The 23,755-nt window shown below is 37.1% G+C and overlaps 1 protein-coding gene across 5 annotated transcripts in view; it reads left to right on the top strand.

The window, feature by feature from the left end:
* Positions 1-23,755, top strand: part of DGKB (diacylglycerol kinase beta) — a 697,837-nt gene that overhangs the window by 127,016 nt on the left and 547,066 nt on the right. For all 5 annotated transcript variants that reach the window (XM_013051698.2, XM_004743409.3, XM_004743408.3 and 2 more), the window contains exon 3: positions 22,004-22,080. In XM_013051698.2, coding sequence (XP_012907152.1) covers positions 22,004-22,080 — 77 coding nt within the window. The remainder of the gene's footprint in view (positions 1-22,003; positions 22,081-23,755) is intronic.

Below are 23,755 nucleotides of genomic sequence, written 5' to 3'. Positions count from 1 at the left end.
ATACTCATTTAAAAGTAGATTTTAATATGATTTGTGTAACACATAAAAATGACTATCTTATGCAAGGTACTTTATGTGCTAGGTGCTATGGAAAAAAACTAAGAAAATAAGTCATGGTGATTAGCTAAATGGGGCTTGCGTATAGCATATATAGTGCTTCACACCTGGAAAAGGCTTAGAAATTGCCCAATCTGTCATCCATATTTACAGATTAAAAAAAAGAAAATCAGACAAAAAGTGTGTTTACTCTGGTAATATAGGCCTCCTAACTGAATCTTGTCCTCTTTCTGCTTCAGAGCACGTTTTTTCTTCAGTCTCTTTATCTTGATAATATTTAAGAGCATGATGCTTATTAATCCCTCTATTACAATGCAGGAGAAACAGAGAATTCACTAGTAATTCCTGTCTACTTAATTTATTCATAGATATATGAAATCTGAATTAATGTGGCAGTTTTTACTTGAGCTTATGATAATTAAAGCTAGACTATAAATATATTTGCATCATATTTGAATTATGTCCAGATTCTATACACAATAAATACTTTACTCTTATACACTTATACACATAACATACACTGTTATGACAAAATAAATTGGTTTAAACTTGGTGAAATGTAAATTGGCATAATGTAAAAATTGCCTTAAAATGTATGAAACATTTGACCCATCCATGCCTTTAGCAGTTTATTCTAAGGATAGAATCAAATATGTTCGTAAGATGTATGTGTATTATCTTTATTCTACCTTTTAATAGTAATAAAAAATTAACGGTAATTTAAATAACCAAAAGACTACTAAATGGAATTATAGTACAACTATGTAAGGACATACAATTCAACCAATACTAATAATAGTATGGATTTATGTTTACTAACATGAAAACTTTAAGAAATATATTAAGTGCAAAAGCAGCTTAAAAATATCATGTCCCTTCTCCCATGTGTTATGACTTCTGATTCCAGTTTTATCAATTTGCATTTATACACATATGTTACAAAAATTCTGGGAAGATATCACTACAGTGATAATAGTAGTCATTTCCAGGTAGAGAAATTAAGGATAGTTACATCTTTTGTATATAGGCAACTTTTGTTCTTAGGGTTCTAATTCTCATGGGCATTAAAAAATACAATGATCTTGACACTTTCATCTTAACGGCAAAGGAACATATGCCACTTAATATGATGTCAGTCTGGACAGTGTGGAGAATTCTAAGACAACAACAAATTACTTTCTTAATCTCAAAAATTTAAATAAATTTTTGCCCATTTTACTTAGTTGGCCATCCGTCTTTATTAATTCAGACTTAGAACATGTAATAATTTGAGGAAGGCTGTTGTATATGACTATGTACATACTTACGTTGAAAAAGAGATGATTGATATCCAAGTATAATCTGAATAAAGATTCAAATGACATTTGCAAACACCGGTTGTTTTAAAGTCATTAATGAGATGCCCTAATACGGAGCAACATTGGAGCAAAACCAGTATACTCAGGCATGAATAGGAGGAAATCTAAGATTTTTGACACCTTGTGTTTCACGCGACCTCTTCTTGGCTTTCTTTAATTTCAGATTTTAAGTGGAACAAATATCCAATCACTTTGAATCTCCTTTATAATTTTGTATGCGCTTGCACAATGTCCCTTAGGCAAAGCTCTTGCCAGGTTATAATTAGAGTTTATTTGGATTTCTAGGAATTCTCTTTATCTAAATGTTCTCACCCCACCGACCCCCGGCCAACTTTAACTTTGGAGGAGATACCTTCCTAGTCTTTCTTGGTCTCTTTCTATCACAGCAACATCAAGATGATTGCTCCAGAGCTTATCAATCTTTTCTGTCCAGTGATTCAGACACACTTTAAACTCTTATGTGTGCTCCTCCCAATTCTGCAGGTGAGAGAAAATAACATTGCTACGAAACAAATGAGGCAGCTGGCTGTCACACATTCTAGGAACTCAGACCAATGCACCACAGTTCTGTCTTCAGGAGAATGAGTGTATTGTCGAGGCTTTGTTTTCTGCCCGGCTTTGCACTGGATTCTACAAAACACTTAGGAGGCAGTGCAGGTTCATGAAAGTGTAACTAATATTAACACATTTTTATCGTGAGGTTGACAAATCACAATACAAAAGAATTCCTGGTAGATGTTGGCCAGTAGAATCATTTTTATTTATGGTCCACTTACATCCCCTGATGATCTCATCTTTTGTGCACTACAAACGCTCTCCCATACTCTTTTCCAGGCCTGGTAGTCTGGTACGGGCATTTTGATGATGTGTTTCTTGGCTCCTCTTTACTGGCTATTTCACTTTTTTCCCCGCCAGAATAAACCTGAGGGCATGACCCCTTATTTACAGCACCTGATGTTGTGGACTGTACCCTTCAGATTTATCTGGATCCTCTGATCTGCTCGGTTAAATTCCAGTGCTATTTTTGGCTTTTCTCACTCTTGTCTCTTCTTCATTACCTTTAGTTAGTCTTCAGTTACATGGCCTGAATTCCCTAACTCAATACATTCTTTTCCTACTTAGTAGGTTTAATGCATGCATTCCTTATAATATGAGTCTAATCTGTTACTGAAAATGTGTTGACTCTTGAATTTTTTTTTTAATTGTCGAGGCCTCTATGCCATTATTTTTTAATAGGGAAAATAAGAATGCATTTGTTGCCTATGAAAACACCCCAAGTAATAACAATTACTGAAATATATATCTAAAACTCAGCAATGACTTTTGTGTAATATAAAACAACTAAAGCACCAATTAATCATTGAACAATGATTTAGCACTTTCCGAGCTTACTGACACCTGTGTGTGCAGTATAAATGATACTGCTATATCAAAATTTAGATACAAATATCCTTTTACTTCTAAGCAGAAACTTGAAGAATGAATAATGTGTTGAAGATGCAATGAATAAAAATAACCTTTAACAAAACAAAAACAAAGAAACAGGGCAGTTTTTAAAATTAAATACTTGCAGACTTCCTGAATGAGGTGTAGCGGTGCACAGAGAGGTGGAAGGTGTAGTCAGTGCTGCAGCTTGCTGGAGGGGAAGGATGAGCAGGAGGGAGCTGGGAGAAGGGAGAGAGGCAAGAATAAATGCCTGAGGTTTGGCTCTGTCCAAGTACAAGGTCATGTCCAAGTACAGGGAAGCAGTGGACAATTTCTGCTGTTGGCGCTTTTGACTCTGGAAACAGATGGCTGTGAACTATCCACTGATGTCATAGACTACAATAATAGGGCTCCCTAAGACTCTAATTCCTCCTCTATTTCTATGCACTTTGCTTGTGCCAGAATAAGTGGTGATAAAATCTTAATGGGGGATGTTCATGTTCATGGCATGATCGCATACACTTGCCAAATGATTTTTACCTGTATGATCCAAAATACATTTGAAGGGGCGCCTGGGTGGCTCAGTGGGTTAAGCCGCTGCCTTCAGCGCAGGTCATGATCTCGGGGTCCTGGGATCGAGTCCCGCATCGGGCTCTCTGCTCAGCGGGGAGCCTGCTTCCCTCTCTCTCTCTGTCTGCCTCTCTGACTACTTGTGATTTCTCTCTGTCAAATAAATAAATAAAATCTTTAAAAAAAAAAAAAAAAAAAAACAAAATGCATTTGAAGATTTGCATCAAGCATTTATGCTTTCTCTTCTTCCAATTCACAGCAATCGTTCAATGAACAAATCCTCTGCAGAATTATTTACTGTCCACAGTAGCAAATCTGGCCTCTGTATGAGATCTAAGATGTCTGTTGGGTGAGTTCTCTTCATGAAAATTTTGCAAGTGAAGTAAAAAAGTATAGGACAGTGTATTTTTGTCATACTTCATTATTAAGCATGAGATCTCTTTTGCAGCCCAGCTCACCCATTTGAGTACCTTCTTGCTTTCACAACCATTCAGTTAGCCCTTCATTAGAGGAAAGTCGTGAGCATCAACATCCCAAAGCAGATACTGTATCACCGTAATGTGATATGTTCTCAAGGTTGTCCATACCCTTGGCTGTACTAACAAGAGTGGTATTAGGAGACACAAAGATCCCTTATCTCATACTCAACAACACTAGAAGAATATATTAGAGCAGCACATACCCTAGAGCTAACCAAAGAGCTGTGTTTGCAAAGTTTTGCTTCTGGAATTCTTCTTGGAACTTTGAGGAATGGTGACAGAAAGCTTTTCATCTATCTCTTAACAAGCTCCTCATCATATAGGCATTACACTTTGGACTTAGTACATTATCAGTGTTGGGCCATGCTCTTCCTGGACTGCTCACAGGCAATGACCAAGGACAGTGGAAGTGGTAAATCCAAGTTCTAACATAGCACCCTTCCAATGGGCAGTATTGGTCCAGGAGCTCCTCATTGGCCTGGTGGAGACTTTATTAGAGCTGCACCATATCTAAGGCCTCGCTACCCAGTTCTCTTCCTTCTTGTTCCCTTTTTCACGTATTAGATCTGCTTCACTGACTTCACTGAGATCTGTTCTCTGTGCCTACTCCTGCTTCCCTTTGACCTTCACAGATGTCTCTCTAGTTTCTTGCATGTGCTTCTCACAGGACCTGAACTAATATACCATTTAACAAACAATAAGCTTCACAAAATTCCATTAGGATTCCTGCATATTTTGGAGTAATAAATCAATAAAAGTCTTGGCTGCACATCACCTTTAAAAATTTTCACCTAAAACCAGTGTATCATAGGTAAATATTCCCACAGCCCCTAAAAAAGTATATCTGAGTCTTAATCTCTAGAACCCGTGAAGGTGACCTTATTTGTGAAAAAGATTTTGCAAATATAGTTAAAGATCTCAGGGTGAGCTCATCCTGGATTTAGGGTAGGCTCTAAATCCAATGGCTAGTGTCATACACGTCCAGAAGGGGAGAATTCACAGAGAAACGGGGGAGCAGACCATGTGATGACAGTGGCAGAGATTAGTGTGATGGGTCGACAAGCCAGGGATTGCCAGTGATTTCCAGTAGCCTCCAGAAGCTAAAGGAGAGGCATGAAAATGATTCTTCCTCAGAGCCTCCAGAAGGAACTAACCCCATAAATACCTTGGTTTCAGACCTCTGGCCTCCAGAGCTATGGAAAAATACATTTCCGATTTTTTTGTTGTTGTTGTTTTGTTTTGCTTTGTTTTTGTTTTTGTTTTTAAGACTTATTTAGTTTTAGAGACAGAGAGAGAGGGAGAGAGAGAGCACACGTGGGAGGGGCAGAGCGAGAGGGAGACTCTCAAGCGGAGTATCCACTGAGCACAGAACCTTGCTTGGGGCTCCATCCCATGACCCATGAGATCACAGCCTTAGCCAAAACCAAGAGTCAGGCACTTAACTGACTGTGTAACCCAGGTGCCCCAAATTTCTGTTGTTTTAAGCCATCAAATTTGTGATAATTTTTTTGCAGCAGCCGTAAGAAACTAATGAAGAGTATTAGCTTACTTTTGGAGCTTTGATGCTCTTGGTAGGTTTTTTGTTTGTTTGTTTTTTGTTTTCCGTCATGACTGAGAATTTCCTCTGTAGGAGAAGCACATTGATGAACGGATTTCTGCAATTCACTGGGAAGGCTGCTACAGCCTCACTCACTAGAAACTCCTCATTCCTGATTTTTATATTGTGTGATGTTGCGTGGGCCTTAAATCCCCTAAATCATCTCAGACTTGCTTTGTAACTAAATTCCTTTACAAAATCATCACCCTTAATGGTCCCTTCTTTTTTAGATCTTCAAAAATATTTAAGCAGGTGGGACTGGCCTTTATCCTGTTAGGTGAATGGCTGAAATACACCAAAGTTGCATTGGAAATCCTCTCTGTCAGAATAGCCAGCAATTTTAGAAGGTGGTTTTATTTGATAGCACAATGTAGCAAAGTCTCTTGGCCGTTATTACAGCAGATACTCTGATGTAAGAATGTAGATTGTGAGAGATACCATTTAATAAAAAAACACCACCATGAATTTTCCTTCTCAATACTGCACAACAAGGATATTTGTAAGAACTAAGTGATCGTATCTGTGCACATTGGGTTTCATCTCCAGTCTATTCTCCACCCGATAATTTTTGAAAATAGAAAGACGGCTTTTCCCATTGTAGGTAAAGTTCTCCATTTAAAATTATCAAGTTAATCTTAAACGGACCTTGATCAGAGTTTATCACTTTTCAGAGTAATAATTATAAATTTAAATGTAATTTATATTTATATAATCCTAGGATTTGTATAATACTACTAGTAATGTTACTAGAGGCTCCAATATCACTGGGGAATTTGACATGCCAGAAAAAAACCTCTGCCTTTGTAAACTGGAATTATTGCTCTTCTCCCCTTTTCAGTTTATCTGGTAGTAGGATTAAAAATTTCCAATTCCAGGGCACCTGTTTGGCTCAGTGGGTTGAGCATCATACATGATTTCAGCTCAGGTCGTGATCTCATGGGTCATGGGATTGAGTCCTGTGTGGGGCTCTATGCAGGGAGTCCGCATTAAGATTTTCTCCCATGGCCCCTCATTCATTCGTGTGCACTTGTACCCTCTCTCTCTCAAAACAAATAAGCTTCCAATTTCCTCAGTCTGAGGTCTCTGTTAGAAAGTTCGTTAAGAATTGGGATGCTAGGTGGCAGAGTTGTGAAGTATTTGCCTTCAGCTCAGGTCATGATCCCAGGGTCCTAGGATTGAGCTGTTCATGGGGCTGTCTGCTCTGGGAAAAGCCTGCTTCTCCCTCTCCCGATGCTGCTCCCTCCAGCCCATGCTTTCTCTCTCTGTGTCAGATAAATAAATAAAATCTTGAGAGAAAGAAAGAAAGAAAGAAAGAAAGAAAGAAAGAAAGAAAGAAAGAGAAAGAAAGAAAGAAAAGAATTAAAGGAAGTGGAAATTAGAGATGGGGTGTGGGGGGGCAGTATTTAAGGGGTATGGGTCTGACCATCCTTCTGTGGTATCTGGAGACATTTCTGTCATTCGGGTCACAGAATGTTCTGGCTGGAAGGGTTCTTCAGTACCGTTTCTTCCGATTCCCTCAGTGTTAGAGGAAGAAAATGAAGTCCGTTATATGAGAGCACTGTCTTATAGATCATCTAAGAGCCAAGGTCTGGAAGCAAATCTTTCAACTACTTTTAATTTCATGTAGAGCTAGAGCCTTCTTTTTGCAGTAAACCTTTCACAGTCCCCCAGAGGCATGGTAGAAATGAGATACATAAAGCCACACATTTCCACGACTTCTGTTTTGAATTTAAAACTTGGAGACAATATTTTACAGTTTTATGCTCTTTAAAGTATGTATGTGAGCAAATTGTAGTCTTTGAAATATGTATGCCAGCAAAATAAATAGACTTAGGTTTTTCCAGATTGCCTAATACTATGCCTGTTGGTAAATATATAGACAGTTGCAAATTTTTATGGTCAGCAAAGAATTGAAAACTTTGGTAGTTTTGTATTGTCTTAAAACAGGATGTTATTAGTAGTGTCACTAGAGAATACATTGCTGTTGCCAGCATGTCTGGTTTCTCAGTTAAGTGTTTTGCAACCCACACAAGAACTTAAAAAAATAAATAAATAAAACTTTCATCTTCTGAGCTAGTGTGGGTTTAACATTTTTAAATAATGTACAGCTTCAAAATTCTTAACCCATAGTTGCATTTCATTAATCATTTGATTGAAGCACATGTAATAGCTGTACTTAATTTTATTGCCTATGAAAGTGAATTACTCATAACAAAAAAATTAAAATTGATGATTAACTTTAATTTAAAATGTTTTGTATAGTATTCTGGTTATTGGTTTAATTAGGAAATTTAAAGCAGCCAGTGAAAATGCAAAAGAAAATGAAGAAAGTGGAGAATAATCTGAAATTAAGGTTTTGGAAGAGTGGTGCCTGGGTAGTGCAGTTGGTTAAGCATCGGACTCTTGGTTTCAGCTCAGGTGATGATCTCAGGGTCCTCGATCCAGTCCTGTGATGGTCTCCATGCTCAGTATGGAGTTTGCCTGAGAGTCTGTCTGCTTTCCCCCCCTGCCCCTCCCACTTATGCTCTGTCTCTCTCTCTCTAAAACAAATAGAGATCTTTTTTAAAAAGCCCCAAAACGGATATGAAAGAAAAAAATCCGAAGAACATGGTGTAAATCTGACAGCACAGATGATAAATGGCACAGTTGATGAATATTTCTTTTGCATCACATATTTATCCCACCAAAAGACCAAGGAAGATATTTTATTATCCTCATTTACCAATAGCAATAACAGCACCACAAATCGTTGGTGGCAAAGCAGCATTTGTCAATCTAAAATCTGGATATTTCGTTGAAAATGAGATCATTAGTTTGGAGAGTCTGCATGGTATTTGTGAAGGATCTGCTTGAATAATACTGCATGCGATGACGACTTTCCTTGCCTTAATGTATGCTTTTTAAAGCTAGTCTATATTTCTGGGAAAATACAATGAGTGCAATTTATAAAGCCTCTCCCCACCAAACCTAACAAATGACTCAAAATCACTTTTATAAAAAAGAAAAAAATAAAGAATAAATGAGCAATCGTTCAGCCAAAGGAGCTGGAAAAAAGAAATACGTAACTTCAACCATATAGGTTAATAAAGTGTTTCCGAGGGGCAGAAAGTCTCCCGAATTCTCTCACCATTATTTTTCCACTTCTCCAAAATGATTTAAGTGGGTAAGTGCTGAGGACGGTGATAGGGAGGAGCAGGAGAAGTGAAGTGGGGACTTGAGGCTCAGTAGGTCTCTCTAGAGAAATAACCCATTTCACCACTAGTAACGATGACTCCACATGGAGCTGAACTACTCGGGCATTGTACTGTATTCTCTGGACAAGGGAGAAGGCTGGAAAGACAATTATTATCCAGAACTATATGTGTCCAACTATAATTAGGTGCTTTACAGAATGAGAGGAAAAAGGAAGGAAGGAGAGAGGGAAGGGGAAAAAAAAAAGAGAGAAGAAGAATCACTGAGGTACTGTTAACTCTTGAGAAACACGCATGTAAAGCAGCGTGATTTACAGATTTTTGTTTTCCATATCCCCTTATGGATGGTACCGAGGAGGGTGGCATCTGAGAAGGGGGCCTGAAGTTCTGGAAACTACAATAAATGCCAGAATGTTTCTCTCTCAAACAAGAGAGAATGATACACACAGAGTGTGTTAGCCACAGTGTGGGCTCTTCTTCCTGAATTGAAGTCATAATCGAAACGCAAGTATAATTCCCTGTGAAAAGTTACTAAAGTCACCCCCTTGCTTCCTTGCTCAACTTCCTTTTCCCTTCTCACTGTAAAGCCCTTGGATGAGCAAACCGTAACAGTAATCAGTGTTAACCCTCCACTTACTTTATAGCTGAGTGGACTTCAATGTGGCCCAGAAAACCACATGTCCCTTGTCCTGGATGTCCTTTTCAACATCTCAGTATTCTCTTCAAATCTCCATTACTTCCCTTCTCATCTTTTCTCAGCTAATGGTCTCTCTTCCTCCTTCGCTCACCAAAGTGAAGTTATCACAAGAGAACTTTACATACACCAACTGGACATCGACCTGCCCATCAGCATGTGAACCTGTCTTCTCGCGTGGGTGGACCTTCCATGCCCTCTGTCCTAAGCCAGACCATCTGCTGTGTACAAGATTGCTTTCTTTCTCACCCACTTAAAAGACATTATTCTAGTGGTTTTTCTCTTCTTTTTCCTTAATTTTTAATTTTTCCTTTTCTCCACTGGATCATTTTTATCAAAGTGCTGTTTTCTCTCCTTTAGAAAAGTCATCTTGAGTTCACTTTTTGCAGCTTGGATACTACTCAAATTCTTTCCTTCCGTTGCAGCAGATCTGTTTGAATGAATTGTCTATTATTTACCGCTGTTTGTTCCTTCCACTTTATTTTCTCTTAACTCGCTCTAGACTGTTGTCACAACTACTAAACTAAAACCATTCTTCCCATTTAAGTACTAACCAGGCCCAACCCTGCTTAGCTTCCGAGATCAGACGAGATTGGGCGCGTTCAGGGTGCCATGGCCGTAGACTAAACTGAATCTGTTCTTGACAGGGACGTGCATGACTACCTTCTTACTAAACTCCGTGATCAGCTTCTGCTCCTCATTTAACTTGACATTGTGTGAAACTTTGCTTCCATGACCCATTGCTTCTCTTGGTTGTCTTGCTGTTTCACTAGATACTCATTTTTAGTCTCCTTGCAGATTTTCATTCTTCATAACATCTGAACTTTGGAGTGTGCCAGGTCTCAGTCCTTGGTATCTTCTCTATGTCTCTCCCCAAGTGAGACTCGGTCTATGGCTTTAAATACCATTTATATGAATAACACTGAAATTTGGTTCTTTAGCCTAGATCTTCTTCTGAATTCTACATTCATATATAACTGCTTTGTTTTTTAATTAAAAAATCTGGTGGAAATATCATTGACACATAACATTAAATTAGTTTCAGGTGCACAGTGTAGTGATTCAACCATTATATACATTGTGACATGCTTATCACAATAAGTGCATGGCAATATTATTGAACCTATTCCCTGAGCTGTACATTTCCTTCTCATTATAACTGCTTTCTTAATGGCTATACTTGGATATCTGATAGAATTTTCATTTATGAATTGCCTAAAACTAAAATGGGAAGCTCACCATACGAAACTTGTGCCATCTTCAGTGGTCCCCATTCCTCTTTGTGGCAACTTAATCCCGCCAGGTCCTCAAACATAAAACCTTGGGAACACTCTTGATTTTTCAATTCCTTCTTCCCTCTCTCTCTTTCTCCCTCTTTCTTCCTTCTTCCTTCCTTTTTTCTCCCAGTTTCAAAACTTACATCTAGGTGCCTAGGGTGGCTCAGTCAGTTAAGTGTTTGCCTTCGGCTCAGGTCATGATCCCAGGGTTCTGGGACCAGGCCCCGTATTGGGCTCCCTACTCGGTGGGAAGCCTACTTCTCCCTCTCCCACTCGCCCTGCTTATGTTCCTCTCATGCTGTATCTCCCCCAGTCAAAGAAATAAATAAAGTATTAATTAAAAAAAAATACCCCAAAACCAACAGAAACATCCAGTCCATCAGGATATCCCTTTGACTCCACTTTCAAAATAATCCATGTTTCCTACTCTACCACTAATACATTCATCCAAAGTCATCAAATCTCTAGTCTGAATTAATATAATACTTTCATAATTATTTCTTTGTTTGAAGCTTTGTCTTCTGTAGTTGGTTTTCAAAACAATAGCCAGAGTACTCCTTTTAAAAAAGTTTTGAAATACTGATAGATTTATAGGAGCTTACAAAACATATATATGAGGAGGCCACACAAAACTGGTTATGATGGTTACAAATTGCGTAACTACAGTTTATAAAATACCATCAGTATCAGAAAATTGATGCTGCTATAATCCAGAGTTTATTCAGATTTCATCTTTTTTTACATTAGTTTTACATTAACAGAGTGCTTCTTTATATCTTTAATCAGAGTCAAAGTTTTGATCAAATATTACCTTTCCACAAAGTCTACTTTCGCTATTTAAAATTGCAAACCGTGTCCTGCAAGTTGATAATTTTTTTATCTATTATTTTTTCCAAAGCATTTGAAATCTTATACTATTCTACATATATTTACTATGTGTATTATCTGTCTTTCGCTAGACTACAAACTACATGAACCAAGAATATTTTCTGTCTTATGCATTGATATATTCCAAGTACTTGGAACAACACATGAAACAGTCAGACTCAGTACATGCAGGGCACCTGGGTGGCTCAGTGGGTTAAGCCTCTGCCTTCAGCTCTGGTCATGATCCCAGGGTCCTGGGATTGAACCCCACATCGGGCTCTCTGCTCAGCAGGGAGCCTGCTTCCTCCTCTCTCTCTCTGGCTGCCTCCCTGCCTACTTGTGATCTCTGCCTGTCAAATAAATAAATAAAATCTTAAAAAAAAAATAAACTCAATACATGCCTCTCAACTATTTGCTAGAATGATTTAGCAATCACAACTGGGCCTTTTGTTTTAAGTTATCTTTACAGCCAAGGTGAGGCTCGAACTCTCCACCCAGAGATCAGGAGTTGCGTGCTTTACTGACTGAACCAGGCAGGTGCCCCTACAACTGGCCCTTTGTTTCTGCCCTTGATCTCTATTTGTTTCAAAAGACTTGTTTATTCTTCCTAAATTAGATAAAATTCTTTGTTGATTATTCATTAATTACTTCTCATGTGAATCAAAGGTTAACATTTCTTCCTAACTCTGCATTCATGAGGTCACGTTGGATGCTTGATATGGCCTAGATGGGAGAATGTTCGCAATAGGTAAATGCGCCAACACCGCAAGTCAGCACTCTGAGTCTTCAACAGTTGTTCAATACTTCACCAGCACACCACTGAATCATACCAGTCAATTCAGGCACTGATTAAAATTCTTAATTAAAATTATGTTTTCGGTACCAATCTTGAGTTATTTTATTGATGAGTAGCTGTAGTGCCAATGTAAATTTTCCACACAAGAAAATCTGTATAAAATGTTAATTGTTTCATGGGTGTCTAGGACAGTGTCCAGCTGGAGGACAAATTACTAGATATGTTGTCTATCCACGAAATCACTCTTTATCCAAGGCATTGGACTGGTGTACTTATCAAAAAGTTGAGCATAGGTAGATTGAATCAGGAGGGAGAAAATAATAGCAAATGCGGAAAATTTTTTTAAGGATTATTTAAGAGTCTTATCAGCAACTAATATCAGAAGGAGAATAGAAATTTTCTCCATGGTCTCATATCAACAGTAATTCTGAAATTAAATAGTTGTCTTTTCAGATAAGTGGAAACAGTTCCTGCAGTGTATGTAACAGTTTTCTCTAAGATAGTATGGCCACCATCTTTTGAAGTTAACATTATCACCCCAAGAGCTTAGCAGAAACATGTAGAGAGGGAACTTGTACTCAGAACAGCTTAATAGCTTTTTTAAAACAACTCTTCCTAAGGTAGCTATATCTGTAGAATATTTTTGGGATGTTTTTAGAAATCCAGGTGTATAGATTTCAGTTAGAATATAAACTCCTACAGTGTCACTTATTTTTAACGATAGTTCCATATTTTTTCAATCTTTTTGTACATAAGTATAAGTATATGAATGTTTCTCACAAGTAGATGTCTGTGTTTGGCTGACTGGTTCTCCAAATATTTTATTTCATAGCACTGTGGATGTTTATTTGCTGCTGCTTATTACAATTTAAATAGGACTCTTTTTTTTTTATATATCACCTTGGGGATTACATTAATAGCAGTATGAATTTCTGGATCTTCTCACATTCTAAAATACTATTTTTGGTTATTTTAACCTCAAGTGAGGCTAAATCATTTTTTAAATAAATGCTTTAATAAGGTTCTTTTCCCCAGTAAAACACCCCCCCCCCGAGCAAAAGCTATCTTGAATATATATTTATCAAAGATTGTATGTAATCTTTACAAGAAGTTGAAATATATATTCATTCAGATTAAAGACCTAAGCAGCCTCTCTGTGTTGTAAGAGCTTTTATTTTTTCCTGGAAACTCAGTGTTCTCACTGAAACAAGGATCCATGTTGGAAAATGTAGCAGCCAAAATTTTGCTAATTAATTCTCAGTTTCTTAAAGCATCTTTTTAAGGAAAAGAGTAGTGGTTAATTCAACTTCAGCTGCATATAAGAATCCTGGGAGGAGCTTTATGAAAATCCCCATGCCTGGGGTGCCTGGGTGGCTCAGTTGATTAAGCGTCTGACCCTTGATTTCAGCTCATGTCATGATCTCGGGGGGTCGTGGGATGGAGACCTGGATGGGGCTCTGTGCTCAGGGCAGGGGGTTCTGCTTGAGATTCTGTCACTCCCTCTCTGTCTGCCTGTCCTTCCACTTGTGATCTCTCTCTTTCTCTCTGTTAATAACTAAAATCTTAAAAAAAAAAAAAAATCCCCATGTCTCATGGGGTCTAGTCTAGTGAATTCAGTCATCATCAGTGCGTTTTCAGCCTATGCATCAGTATATCTTTTTTTTTTTTTTAAGATTTTATTTATTTATTTGACAGATAGAGATGACAAGTAGGCAGAGAGGCAGGCAGAGAGAGAGAGGAGGAAGCAGGCTCCCTGCTGAGCAGAGAGCCTGATGTGGGGCTCGATCCCAGGACCCTGAGATCATGACCTGAGCCGAAGGCAGAGGCTTTAACCCACTGAGCCACCCAGGCGCCCCTATGCTTCAGTATATCTTAAAAGCTACCGGGATGATCTTAAAATGGATCCCACTTTGAGAACCACTGGGTTAGACACAAACTGTTTCACTTAGACAAAGATAAAGCTCTTTTGCTAATTTGAAATACTCTATAGCTAAGGGAAACTTTGTCACATTTAACTTTGTACTGAATCTTACTATGTTACGTGCGTATGAATGCTAGCTCAGTGTTTAGACAAGAACGTTTTCTCTTGAAATATTTGAAGCAACAAAACCTTATTTACTACAGGGTTAAAACAGCCACTGCAAAGATGCTTTTGGTTGACTGCAGAAAGACATTTCTAGGCCACAAATATCCTCTGTAATAAGGGGGAGAAATGGTGTTGGGGGGTTCGATTTTAAAGAAAACTTTTGAAGCACTGAGTTGGGAGGACCAAAAGGTGAATTTTCCATGGTTCCACATTCAGATTACAGGCATTGGTAACCTCTCTCACATTGTCAGAGCTGCATTTTTTCCTGGAAACCCACTGCCCTCATTGAAACAGGGACCCATGGTGCTGTCTATTTTGGCAAACAAGGGTCTAGATGATTAATCTATATGAGGTTATTTGTTATTTATAAAAATGACAAATGCATTTTATAAATTGGAGAGTCTTGGTGTTAACAGTGGAATATAATCATCTTTTCAAAGGAGCTCGAGCTACTGTTTGGATGTCAAAGCCATTGGCTTTGACCTAAGGAATATTTACTTTGGAACAAATGAAAAGAGATTTTCTTATGAAACATAATGAGAATGTGTTATTTGCAGAATATTTTTAGGATTTTAATAGTTCTTCATCTTTTCAATGTATTTTCCCTTTATAATGTGACAGGAGCCATTTTAATACTTATTCTTTAAGATGACTTTTTTTTTTTTTTTAAACTATTTGATGGACAGAGATGACAAGTAGGCAGAGAGGCAGGCAGAGAGAGAGAGGAAGGGAAGCAGGCTCCCTGTCAAGCAGGGAGCCCGATGCGGGGCTCGATCCCAGAACCCTGGGATCATGACCTGAGCTGAAGGCAGAGGCTTTAATGCACTGAGCCACCCAGGCGCCCCAAGATGACTTTTAAATAACTATACAAAATACATGTATCATGTAAGGGTTTATGTATATTTTAAAGCTTTCAAAAAATTGTATAAATTTTCCAATTCCATTATCAAGAGAAACACAATCCCAAACAAAAATAAAATGCTATAGTGGTGCCTGCATGGCTCCATTGGTTAAGCGTCTGCCTTAGGCTCAGGTCATGATCCTGGAGTTCCAGGATCAAGTCCCACATTGGGCTTCCTGCTCAGCATGTAGTCTGCTTCTCCCTCTGACCCAACCCCTCTCTCTTACTGTCTATTTCTCTCTCATTAGCTCTCTCTCAAATAAATCTTTAAAAAAATAAATAAAATAAAATGCTATAAAAACACTTAAAAAATATCCATATGACATTTTTGTTTTACTTTTACTTTTTTTTTTTTTTTTAAGATTTTATTTATTTATTTGACAGACAGAGATCACAAGTAGGCAAAGAGGCAGAAGGGGACGGTGGGTGATGCAGGCTCCCCGCTGAGCAGAGAGCCCAATGCGGAGCTCAATCCCAGGACCCCAAGATCATGACCTCAGTGGAAGGCAGAGGCTTCGGCTGAGGCCTTCTGAGGGGCCCAGTCTAGTGCATTCAGTCATCATCAGTGTGATCAGTCATCATCTGTGATCAATCATCACCAGATCCACTGAGCCACCCAGGCGCCCCTGTTTTACTTTCTCATATATTTCTTATATATACAAGATATTTTTCAACTGTTAATTTAAGTTGGTAAAAAAAGAAATAAACTGTTTCCATGTACTAGAAAAATAGGTAATATAATTCCCTGAACTAAACTGACAGAAATCATGGACTCCAAAGTAGATGCCTTGGCTCTAATGGAAACTTCCAATTGTTTTTGTTTTTGTTTTTTGCAAAGTAATGAAAACAGATTTGGGTCATATACAAAAGTTTGGATCACTGTTTGTGTGGTTTTGAATAAATAATGATTGTTTTAACAAATTAATTTCTTCATAAGTTTAATGGAGGAGTTTGAAAAAATCCTCCTGGTAGTTGTGAGTTTTAAATGAAATAATAAGATACAACTCTTAAAAAAAATAAGATACTACGGGGCGCCTGGGTGGCTCAGTGGGTTAAGCCGCTGCCTTCGGCTCAGGTCATGATCCAAGGGTCCTGGGATCGAGTCCCGCATTGGGCTCTCTGCTCAACAGGGAGCCTGCTTCCCTCTCTCTCTCTCTGCCTGCCTCTCCGTCTACTTGTGATTTCTCTCTGTCAAATAAATAAATAAAATCTTTAAAAAAAAGATACTACTATACTTTGCAACCGCTTGAAGAATCTACCTGTGTAAACTTCAGTTAACAGTGTTAATAGTACTCAAGGCATAAAACAAGTGTGGATTCCAAGTGCATTATTGTAGGGAGTTCCATGCAGAGTTAGAAGGAAGTCCTGAGAGGTTCTGTGAACAAGGTGGCAGGGAAATCATGGCATGCATTATGTTTGACTTCCTTTGACATGGAGGAGAATTCTGGACAAAGAGAACACCACAACCGAAGGAGAGGTTCTAAATTATGGGTTACATGACAATGGATATAGAACTATAAATAAGGGGTCATTGAAAATAATTATTGGTAGGTAGGTTTTGGATCATATTTTGACACACGTGCCAAGAGGAGGAGTTTGTGCTTCATTTTAAAGACAACAGAAAACTGTTGAAGGGGGATGATATGTTTGAAGTCTTGTTTGGGGTGGAGCAAAAGAATAGGAATTTATTGGGCACCAGATATGTTGCTGGATACAATACTGCGAGGTCCGTTTCATTATTCCTATTTTGCATATTAGAAAACTGAGCTACAGAGACATTAAAAAAAATACCCAGGGACATTCAGCCAAAAATTCTGGAGTCAGGACTCAAATCTAAAACTCTTTTAGGTTTTAGGGGTGCCTGGGTGGCTTTGGGGTGCCTGGGTGGCTCAGTGGGTTGAGCCTCTGCCTTCAGCTCAGGTCATGATCTCAGGGTCCTGGGATCCAGCCCCGCATCGGGCTTTCTGCTCGGGGTGGGAGGAGCTGCTTCCCCTTCTCTCTGCCTGCCTCGTTCTCTCTTAAAAAAAAAAATTAAAAATCCTCTCTGACTTTAAGTCCTTTCCATTATTCCATGAGACCTTTTAATTAATTGAGTTTTTTGGAATAGACACAAAGTCTGTGAAATCACAAAGGAAGTTCATTCAAGATGTAGCAGATACCTAGGGAGATGTGAGGTAAGCCAAAAGTGTTAAGGTGTTTCCTGTTTTGTTTTGTTTTTGGCAACATATTTTTAAGACCCATGAGTTTGATTCTTCTGTTTTCTAAATGTTGTTGAATGTTCTTATGGATTTATTTATATTTCAGAATTGGTAAAAGGAATTAAATTTTCCTGATAATCATATAAAAATTCAAAACATTCCTAGCCATACATTCCTAAAACGTAGCTAGTTTAACTCTTATGGCATTAAAAAATAGTACGTGACTCTGCCAAACATGAGAAGATTCATAGAAAGTGAGCACTTTAGGGGGCCTCTAGAATGGCTCATACACTTGAGCAGGTGTTAGAAAGATAAGCCATGAGAAGAAATCTACCCTACCAGTCCCCATATATATTTTTTCTGTCCTTGCATATAATGAAGGTGTTTGCTGAATAAAATGGTTCCTCTTTGTTTGGTTCATTACCATCTTAGTTCTTAGGTGATTCTGTTATTGGTAGAGCTGACAACCTGGCAGTAACTGGTATCTGGTGTTCTTCTCCAAGTCTGCTGACCTATTACCCAAGCCTTGAAGCATCAGTGCCTCTGGAATTAGTTATTTCATATCATGACCCTCCTTTGCTTTCTAGGAGACCCAATATTTCATACTGAGCCTCTGTCCTGAGCCCTTATCTGAGGGTTAAACTAGCTGTTTGAACCTGACGGCCCAACACTTACGTTGCCAGTCTTCTTTGATGCCAGGCCTTTGTTGGATTCAGATATGTATCACCTGTGAATTGATCTCCAGTTTACAGCTGCCTGCCGGCTGGCTGCCTACCTGCCTTTCTCAGCATCGCTCAGCCCAGAATCTGTCACTGTGCTCTCATACTCGAAGCTCAAATATTCATGGAAATATCATTGAGATTCTATCTTTCACTCATGCAGGCATCACTTCTTTGGTATCTCTCTTTGACTAGAGGGTCGGTCAGACTCAGTCATTCATCCTTTCTCCTCTCCACTATCCCAGTGTTTCTTGGACACACAGGATCCAGAGTTGACAAAATCAAAGAGATAGGAATGTTTTGATGACAGGTAATAGGAACAAATCCAGAAAAACAACTAAATTATAAAATAAATAAATGACGATTCTCCTTCGAAGGTAGGGAGAACACAAAAGCAGAAACTATGCCATCTAGTGCGGTTTGGGAGTCCATATGGATATGGAAACTCTTCACATAAGGGAATTCTAATGACAGGTTAGGGGACGCAGGCAGGATATTGGAATTCGTTGGTGTCTCATACCAAAGTCAGCCTATAGAAGATTGGTTGGGTAAGTCAAGTCCTTAATCTTCCAGAGACTGGGCCCAGGAGAGATTATTGGGACAGGAATAGAAGAATAAGGTAATGTTCCAGTTTCTGAACTAGATTATAAATTGGGGATTAGATCATGAATAAACTTTAGATGTCAGGATATTAAAAATGGGACTTGAGAATTGAAAAAGGAATAAACTGGGTCAGGGAGAGCCATCTAAATATGAATTAGCGCTTCTGGAATTGTCCCAAACCACGATCATCGAGACACAGAGAAATTTGGTCTTAATTTATTAATTTATTACTTGTGGTCTCCCCACTAAGAATATGCTAATATAAACTGTGGCCAAGAAAGCACTGAAAAATGACATACATAATTTTAAGGACTGTTGCCTTCTCTGGAACATTTGTAAGGGATTACTGAATGTGGGGTTTATTTATTTATTTTTTTTTCGTTCTTACGGAATCTTGAAATGACAAGCCCACCTTTAGGCAGTGTCTCTAGTGTTCTGTGGAAGGCCTAGTATAAGAAAGCAGATTTTCTTCTCCCCTTCCATTTTATCATGGGGCTTAGATACGGTTAAAATAAACATAGTCTTTTGGGTATGTGATTCTAGCGTTTGCGCATCTAGATATGTATATGTCTATATAGGTATGTACAGAAGGATCTACGCCTACATTTATGAATGCAAAGAAGTAAAAGGTGTTCTGCTAAGTTAGAATAATGCCTTCTCATCGACAAAGAAGGGTTTTGGAATAAAGGATCAGCTTCATATCTCTCTTTAATATAGAACCTGGTCTCTAAATTAGTTTACATTTCTGCCGAGGTGAATGTCAAAGCAATTTACTGTAATTTGTTGTAATTTAAGTATAGCTCTGATCAATTGAATAACAATATTTATTATTTTATTGTTTCATCTTTGTAATAAATTTGAGTGCTATGCAAAAATGAAAATGTGTTTTCTTCCCCTGAGCAGCCTACAACCTAGCAAGAAACAAGGCATAACAAATTAACTCTGATCATGGTTCAGAAAGTGCTAAGAAAATATATGCTAAAAAAGAAACCTATAGGAAACTGTACAGGCTTCAAACATGCTATAGCATGCACACACTTACCCCAAACAGTCTCAACAGCAAAAAGTAAACACCACATTAAAAACTAGCCAAAAGACTTAAATAGACATTTCTTCAAAGAAGACACACAAAAGGCCAATAAGCATTTGAAAAGATGTTCAGTATTGTTAGTCATTAACAAATACCGAATGAAAAACAAGTAGAAACCACTAAGTGGCTATAATTAAAGAAAAACTAGAAAATAACAAGTGTGGCAAAGATGTAGAGAAATTGGAATTCACATACATTGCTGGTAGGAATGTGAAATAGTATATAGCCCTGTGAAAATCTGCTTGGCAGTTCCTCAAAGTGTTAAATTGTAGGTTTTCAGATGACCTAAGAATTCTCCATGTAAATGTATACCCATGAGAGTCAAAACATATCTGCGCAAAATTATGTATACTTGAATGTTCGTAGCAGCATTCTTCATAATAACCAAAATATAGAAACAAATGTACATGAGCTGAGGAGTAGATAAACAAACTGTAATATATCCATAAAAATGGAATAGTTTTTGCCTAAAAAGGGAATGAAATACTAATACATGCTATAACATCTACGGGCCTTGAAGTGAGAGAAGCCAAACAAAGACAACAAATTATATGATAGGTTTCAGTTGTATGGAATCCCCAGAATATGGGCATTCTTTCTGGGATGATGGAAATATTCTGGAATTATGTAGTGGTGATGTTTGGACAACAATGTGCATATACTAAAAAAAAACTCACTGAATTATAGACTTTAAAACGGTTAAAGTAATATATCTGTGTTATGTGAATTTTAATGCAACATAGAATTGTACACTCCAAATGGAAGTATAATTTATAAATTAAAGGGAAGATGCGCTGGACAGGCATTTAAGAGTTAATTTTCTAACAGGATAACTCAAAAACTGCTTTGTAAATTAATATTTTTGGAGCTGGGAAATATTTTATGGTGGCACAAATATCACTGAATCTTGGGGAAAGGCAGAGAGAATTACATTCATATGCTGGGAAATAATATCCATGCCCCATTGCCTAATGGAAAACTAAGAATCTTCTGCTTATTTCCCAGTTTCAGTCTTGTTTTATTACTGTTATTCAAACTTGATTGAAGATTTAGATGACTTATCAGTATTTATTAGTTATTTTTCCCTAACTTAAATATGTTTTAAGTCTAAAATTGCTTAATCAAATTATATTTTTATAACTATGAGAGCATTTATTTTAGTAGATTGAATGCATGTGTTTTTATTCTGTTTATGCATATTTTTCTAAAAATATTTATGTTCTTTCTTGACATTATTTCCCATATTAAGTAAGGAATCTTTTGTCACAATTGAGATGATGAATGTCTTAAGAATATTTCAAAATACGTCAAAATTGAAAAAGCAATTTAAAAATCTTTGGGTAACATATATAAACTTTTTTTTTTTTTTTAATTTGGAGATGTAAGGGGCTTTATTAAGCACTTCATGAATTGGGAAGCATCCCGTCTAGCAAGTAGAGATGTTTCCTAAACTTTGTTTCTGTTTTTTTTCCCCTAAATTTTGTTTCATAATTAAATTAAAACAAGCTCTAGTTTGTTCTTTGTTTATATTTAGAAAATTCTCTCTAAAAATATTTGAAAAATACTAAAATCTATACCTTGCCTCTGACTGGGTTCACCATTGAGGCTTAGTTATATATTTTATTGTTCTAATTTGTCCAACAGGGTTATTATTAGTTAATGGAGTAAAATATGAAAAATGCACTGCATTTGTTATAAAGTTCAACAAGGAATGCCTGTATTTTCTTTTTAAATAAAGCTTATTTCACTCATCTAGATTTTATGTTATCAAAACAAAGGGAGAAGATACTCCCTATTTCTATATTTGCTCTTAATTCATATAATACATGGGTTAACGGTCTTGCCAGATGCTATTGCCTAATACATAAGCAATACACTTGGACAAAACACACTTATCTGTTCCTTTCTTTTTGTGTGTATGATTAATTTTTTCAATGAAATAGCCTTTCAAAATGGTAAAGGACATTTTACATATGCATTTTAAAATTTAATATCTGTTGGTGATTATATTTTAATAGGTCTTTGTTTCTGAACTGGGTTATTTAACCACAGTAGGCATGTATAAACAATTTTTGTGTTCTCTATTTCTTTATAGATTCTACAAAGAAATTAAAGGATGTTCTGGAAGAATTCCATGGTAACGGTGTGCTTGCAAAGTATAATCCTGAAGGGGTAAACTTTTTTTTTTTTTATATCGGTGTCATATATACGCTTGGAAGAGGGATTTCTTAGTGAAGAGTCCTTGGATATAAATGTACCATATAGCATACCATAAATAAAATGAAATTCATAATGAAATGCTATTCTGGAAAACACATAAAATAGTATAGTATCTTTTTCATTCAAAAACCGTTTGCTAATGGAAATAATATTTCTCTATTGTGTGCTTTAAAGAGTATAGGTTATCTATAATATAGACCTCTGTTATTTTCCTAGATGTTAAATATATTCTAATTCTGAGATTGCTTGGTCAGGTATGGTCAGGGAACAGGACTGATTGAAGCAAAGTCCAAATGTACCTGCTGCCTGTTCTATGTCCAATAAATTTTAACCCCAAGTGAACACTGGTTGGGGGCAGGAGGGTTACTCCTTTCAGAGAATTATTCCCTTGACTACAGAAAAATTCTGTGATGGGTATAACTGGTCTGTAATTTTAAAGAGCCAGCTTGGATAAAAAGTGAGGAACTTCTTTCCTGTAAGTTGTTTTAACCTACTACTGGTAAACCAGAAAGTCCCTGAAATTTTTTTCCTTATTAAAGCTTCCTATTCTGTTAATGGCTTTTGAACACATGGCCTGAATGAATGTCCATCCTTTTCCTAATTACTTGTAAAATGACCTTCCATTTAATGTTAGCTGGGAGATGTTATGTTTTAAATGTTTTGAGTTCTTCTGCAGTTTCACCAAGTGATAGTTCTGTTGTATGGGAGTTAAAACAAATTACCCTTAGCAAAAGAAACATTCCCCTGGATGTATTATCTAGCCAGCCAGATAGATTTGTTTGCTGATTAAAATGTGATTTGTTTTTTGTTATTATTGTCATTATGGTTTTGCTTTGTAAGAACACAGTTATTGGTTATCCTTCAGTATTGTGTTTCTTTACATTTTAGTCAAAACCAAATCTCCAGTTCTAACCTTAAAGCATCATATTGCTTTATAATTTCCTTCAAATATTTCTGATAGCTACTTTTCATGCAATATTTTCTTATTCTGTCTATATTCTCATATATTACCATACCTTGTAAGTCTTTAACCTAAGATTTATTTTCTTTTTCAAGTAATGTTAATGTTTAATCCCTAAAAAATGGAAAAAAAAGGTAATTTAAAGGCATTCCCATTTTCTTATGTCAGGAACAAAAGATATCCAGTCTACATTTCCCTCATATTTTATTTTCCTAGATACCACAGTGTGAGAGAAAAAAATTATACCAGATAAATTTGTAGAACCGAAAATCTCAAAGACTGGGAAATTAGAGTGGGAAAGCTAAAGATGACAACTCTATGGAATTGATAAAAGACCCCAAAATGTCATTAATATTTACATTCCCAAACATACTTGGAAACTTGCATGTTTTCTAATCTATCTACAGAGATAAAACCAGTTTTGTTTTGCTCTCTAAAGATAGCTGCTGGCTATAAATTCAGTTGGAATGTGATCTTGTTTGTAAAGTAGCCTTTTTGCTTCAATGATTTCTTATTTAAAAGACTCTCAAGACTTGGTCTTACTGATATTATATCTTTCATGAGGATTATCAGTCACTGTATACTGGATTTATTGAGGTAATTACTAGATTCACTCTTAGACACACATATGATGTCAGCCTTTTCGATAATGTAATAATTCTCCAT

Source organism: Mustela putorius, unplaced genomic scaffold, assembly GCF_011764305.1.
Source record: "Mustela putorius furo isolate JIRA1106 unplaced genomic scaffold, ASM1176430v1.1 tig00003845_pilon_pilon_pilon, whole genome shotgun sequence".
Lineage (NCBI taxonomy): Eukaryota > Metazoa > Chordata > Mammalia > Carnivora > Mustelidae > Mustela > Mustela putorius.
Note: the sequence above shows the minus strand (reverse complement) of the source record. Positions and strands in the feature narration are given on the sequence as shown.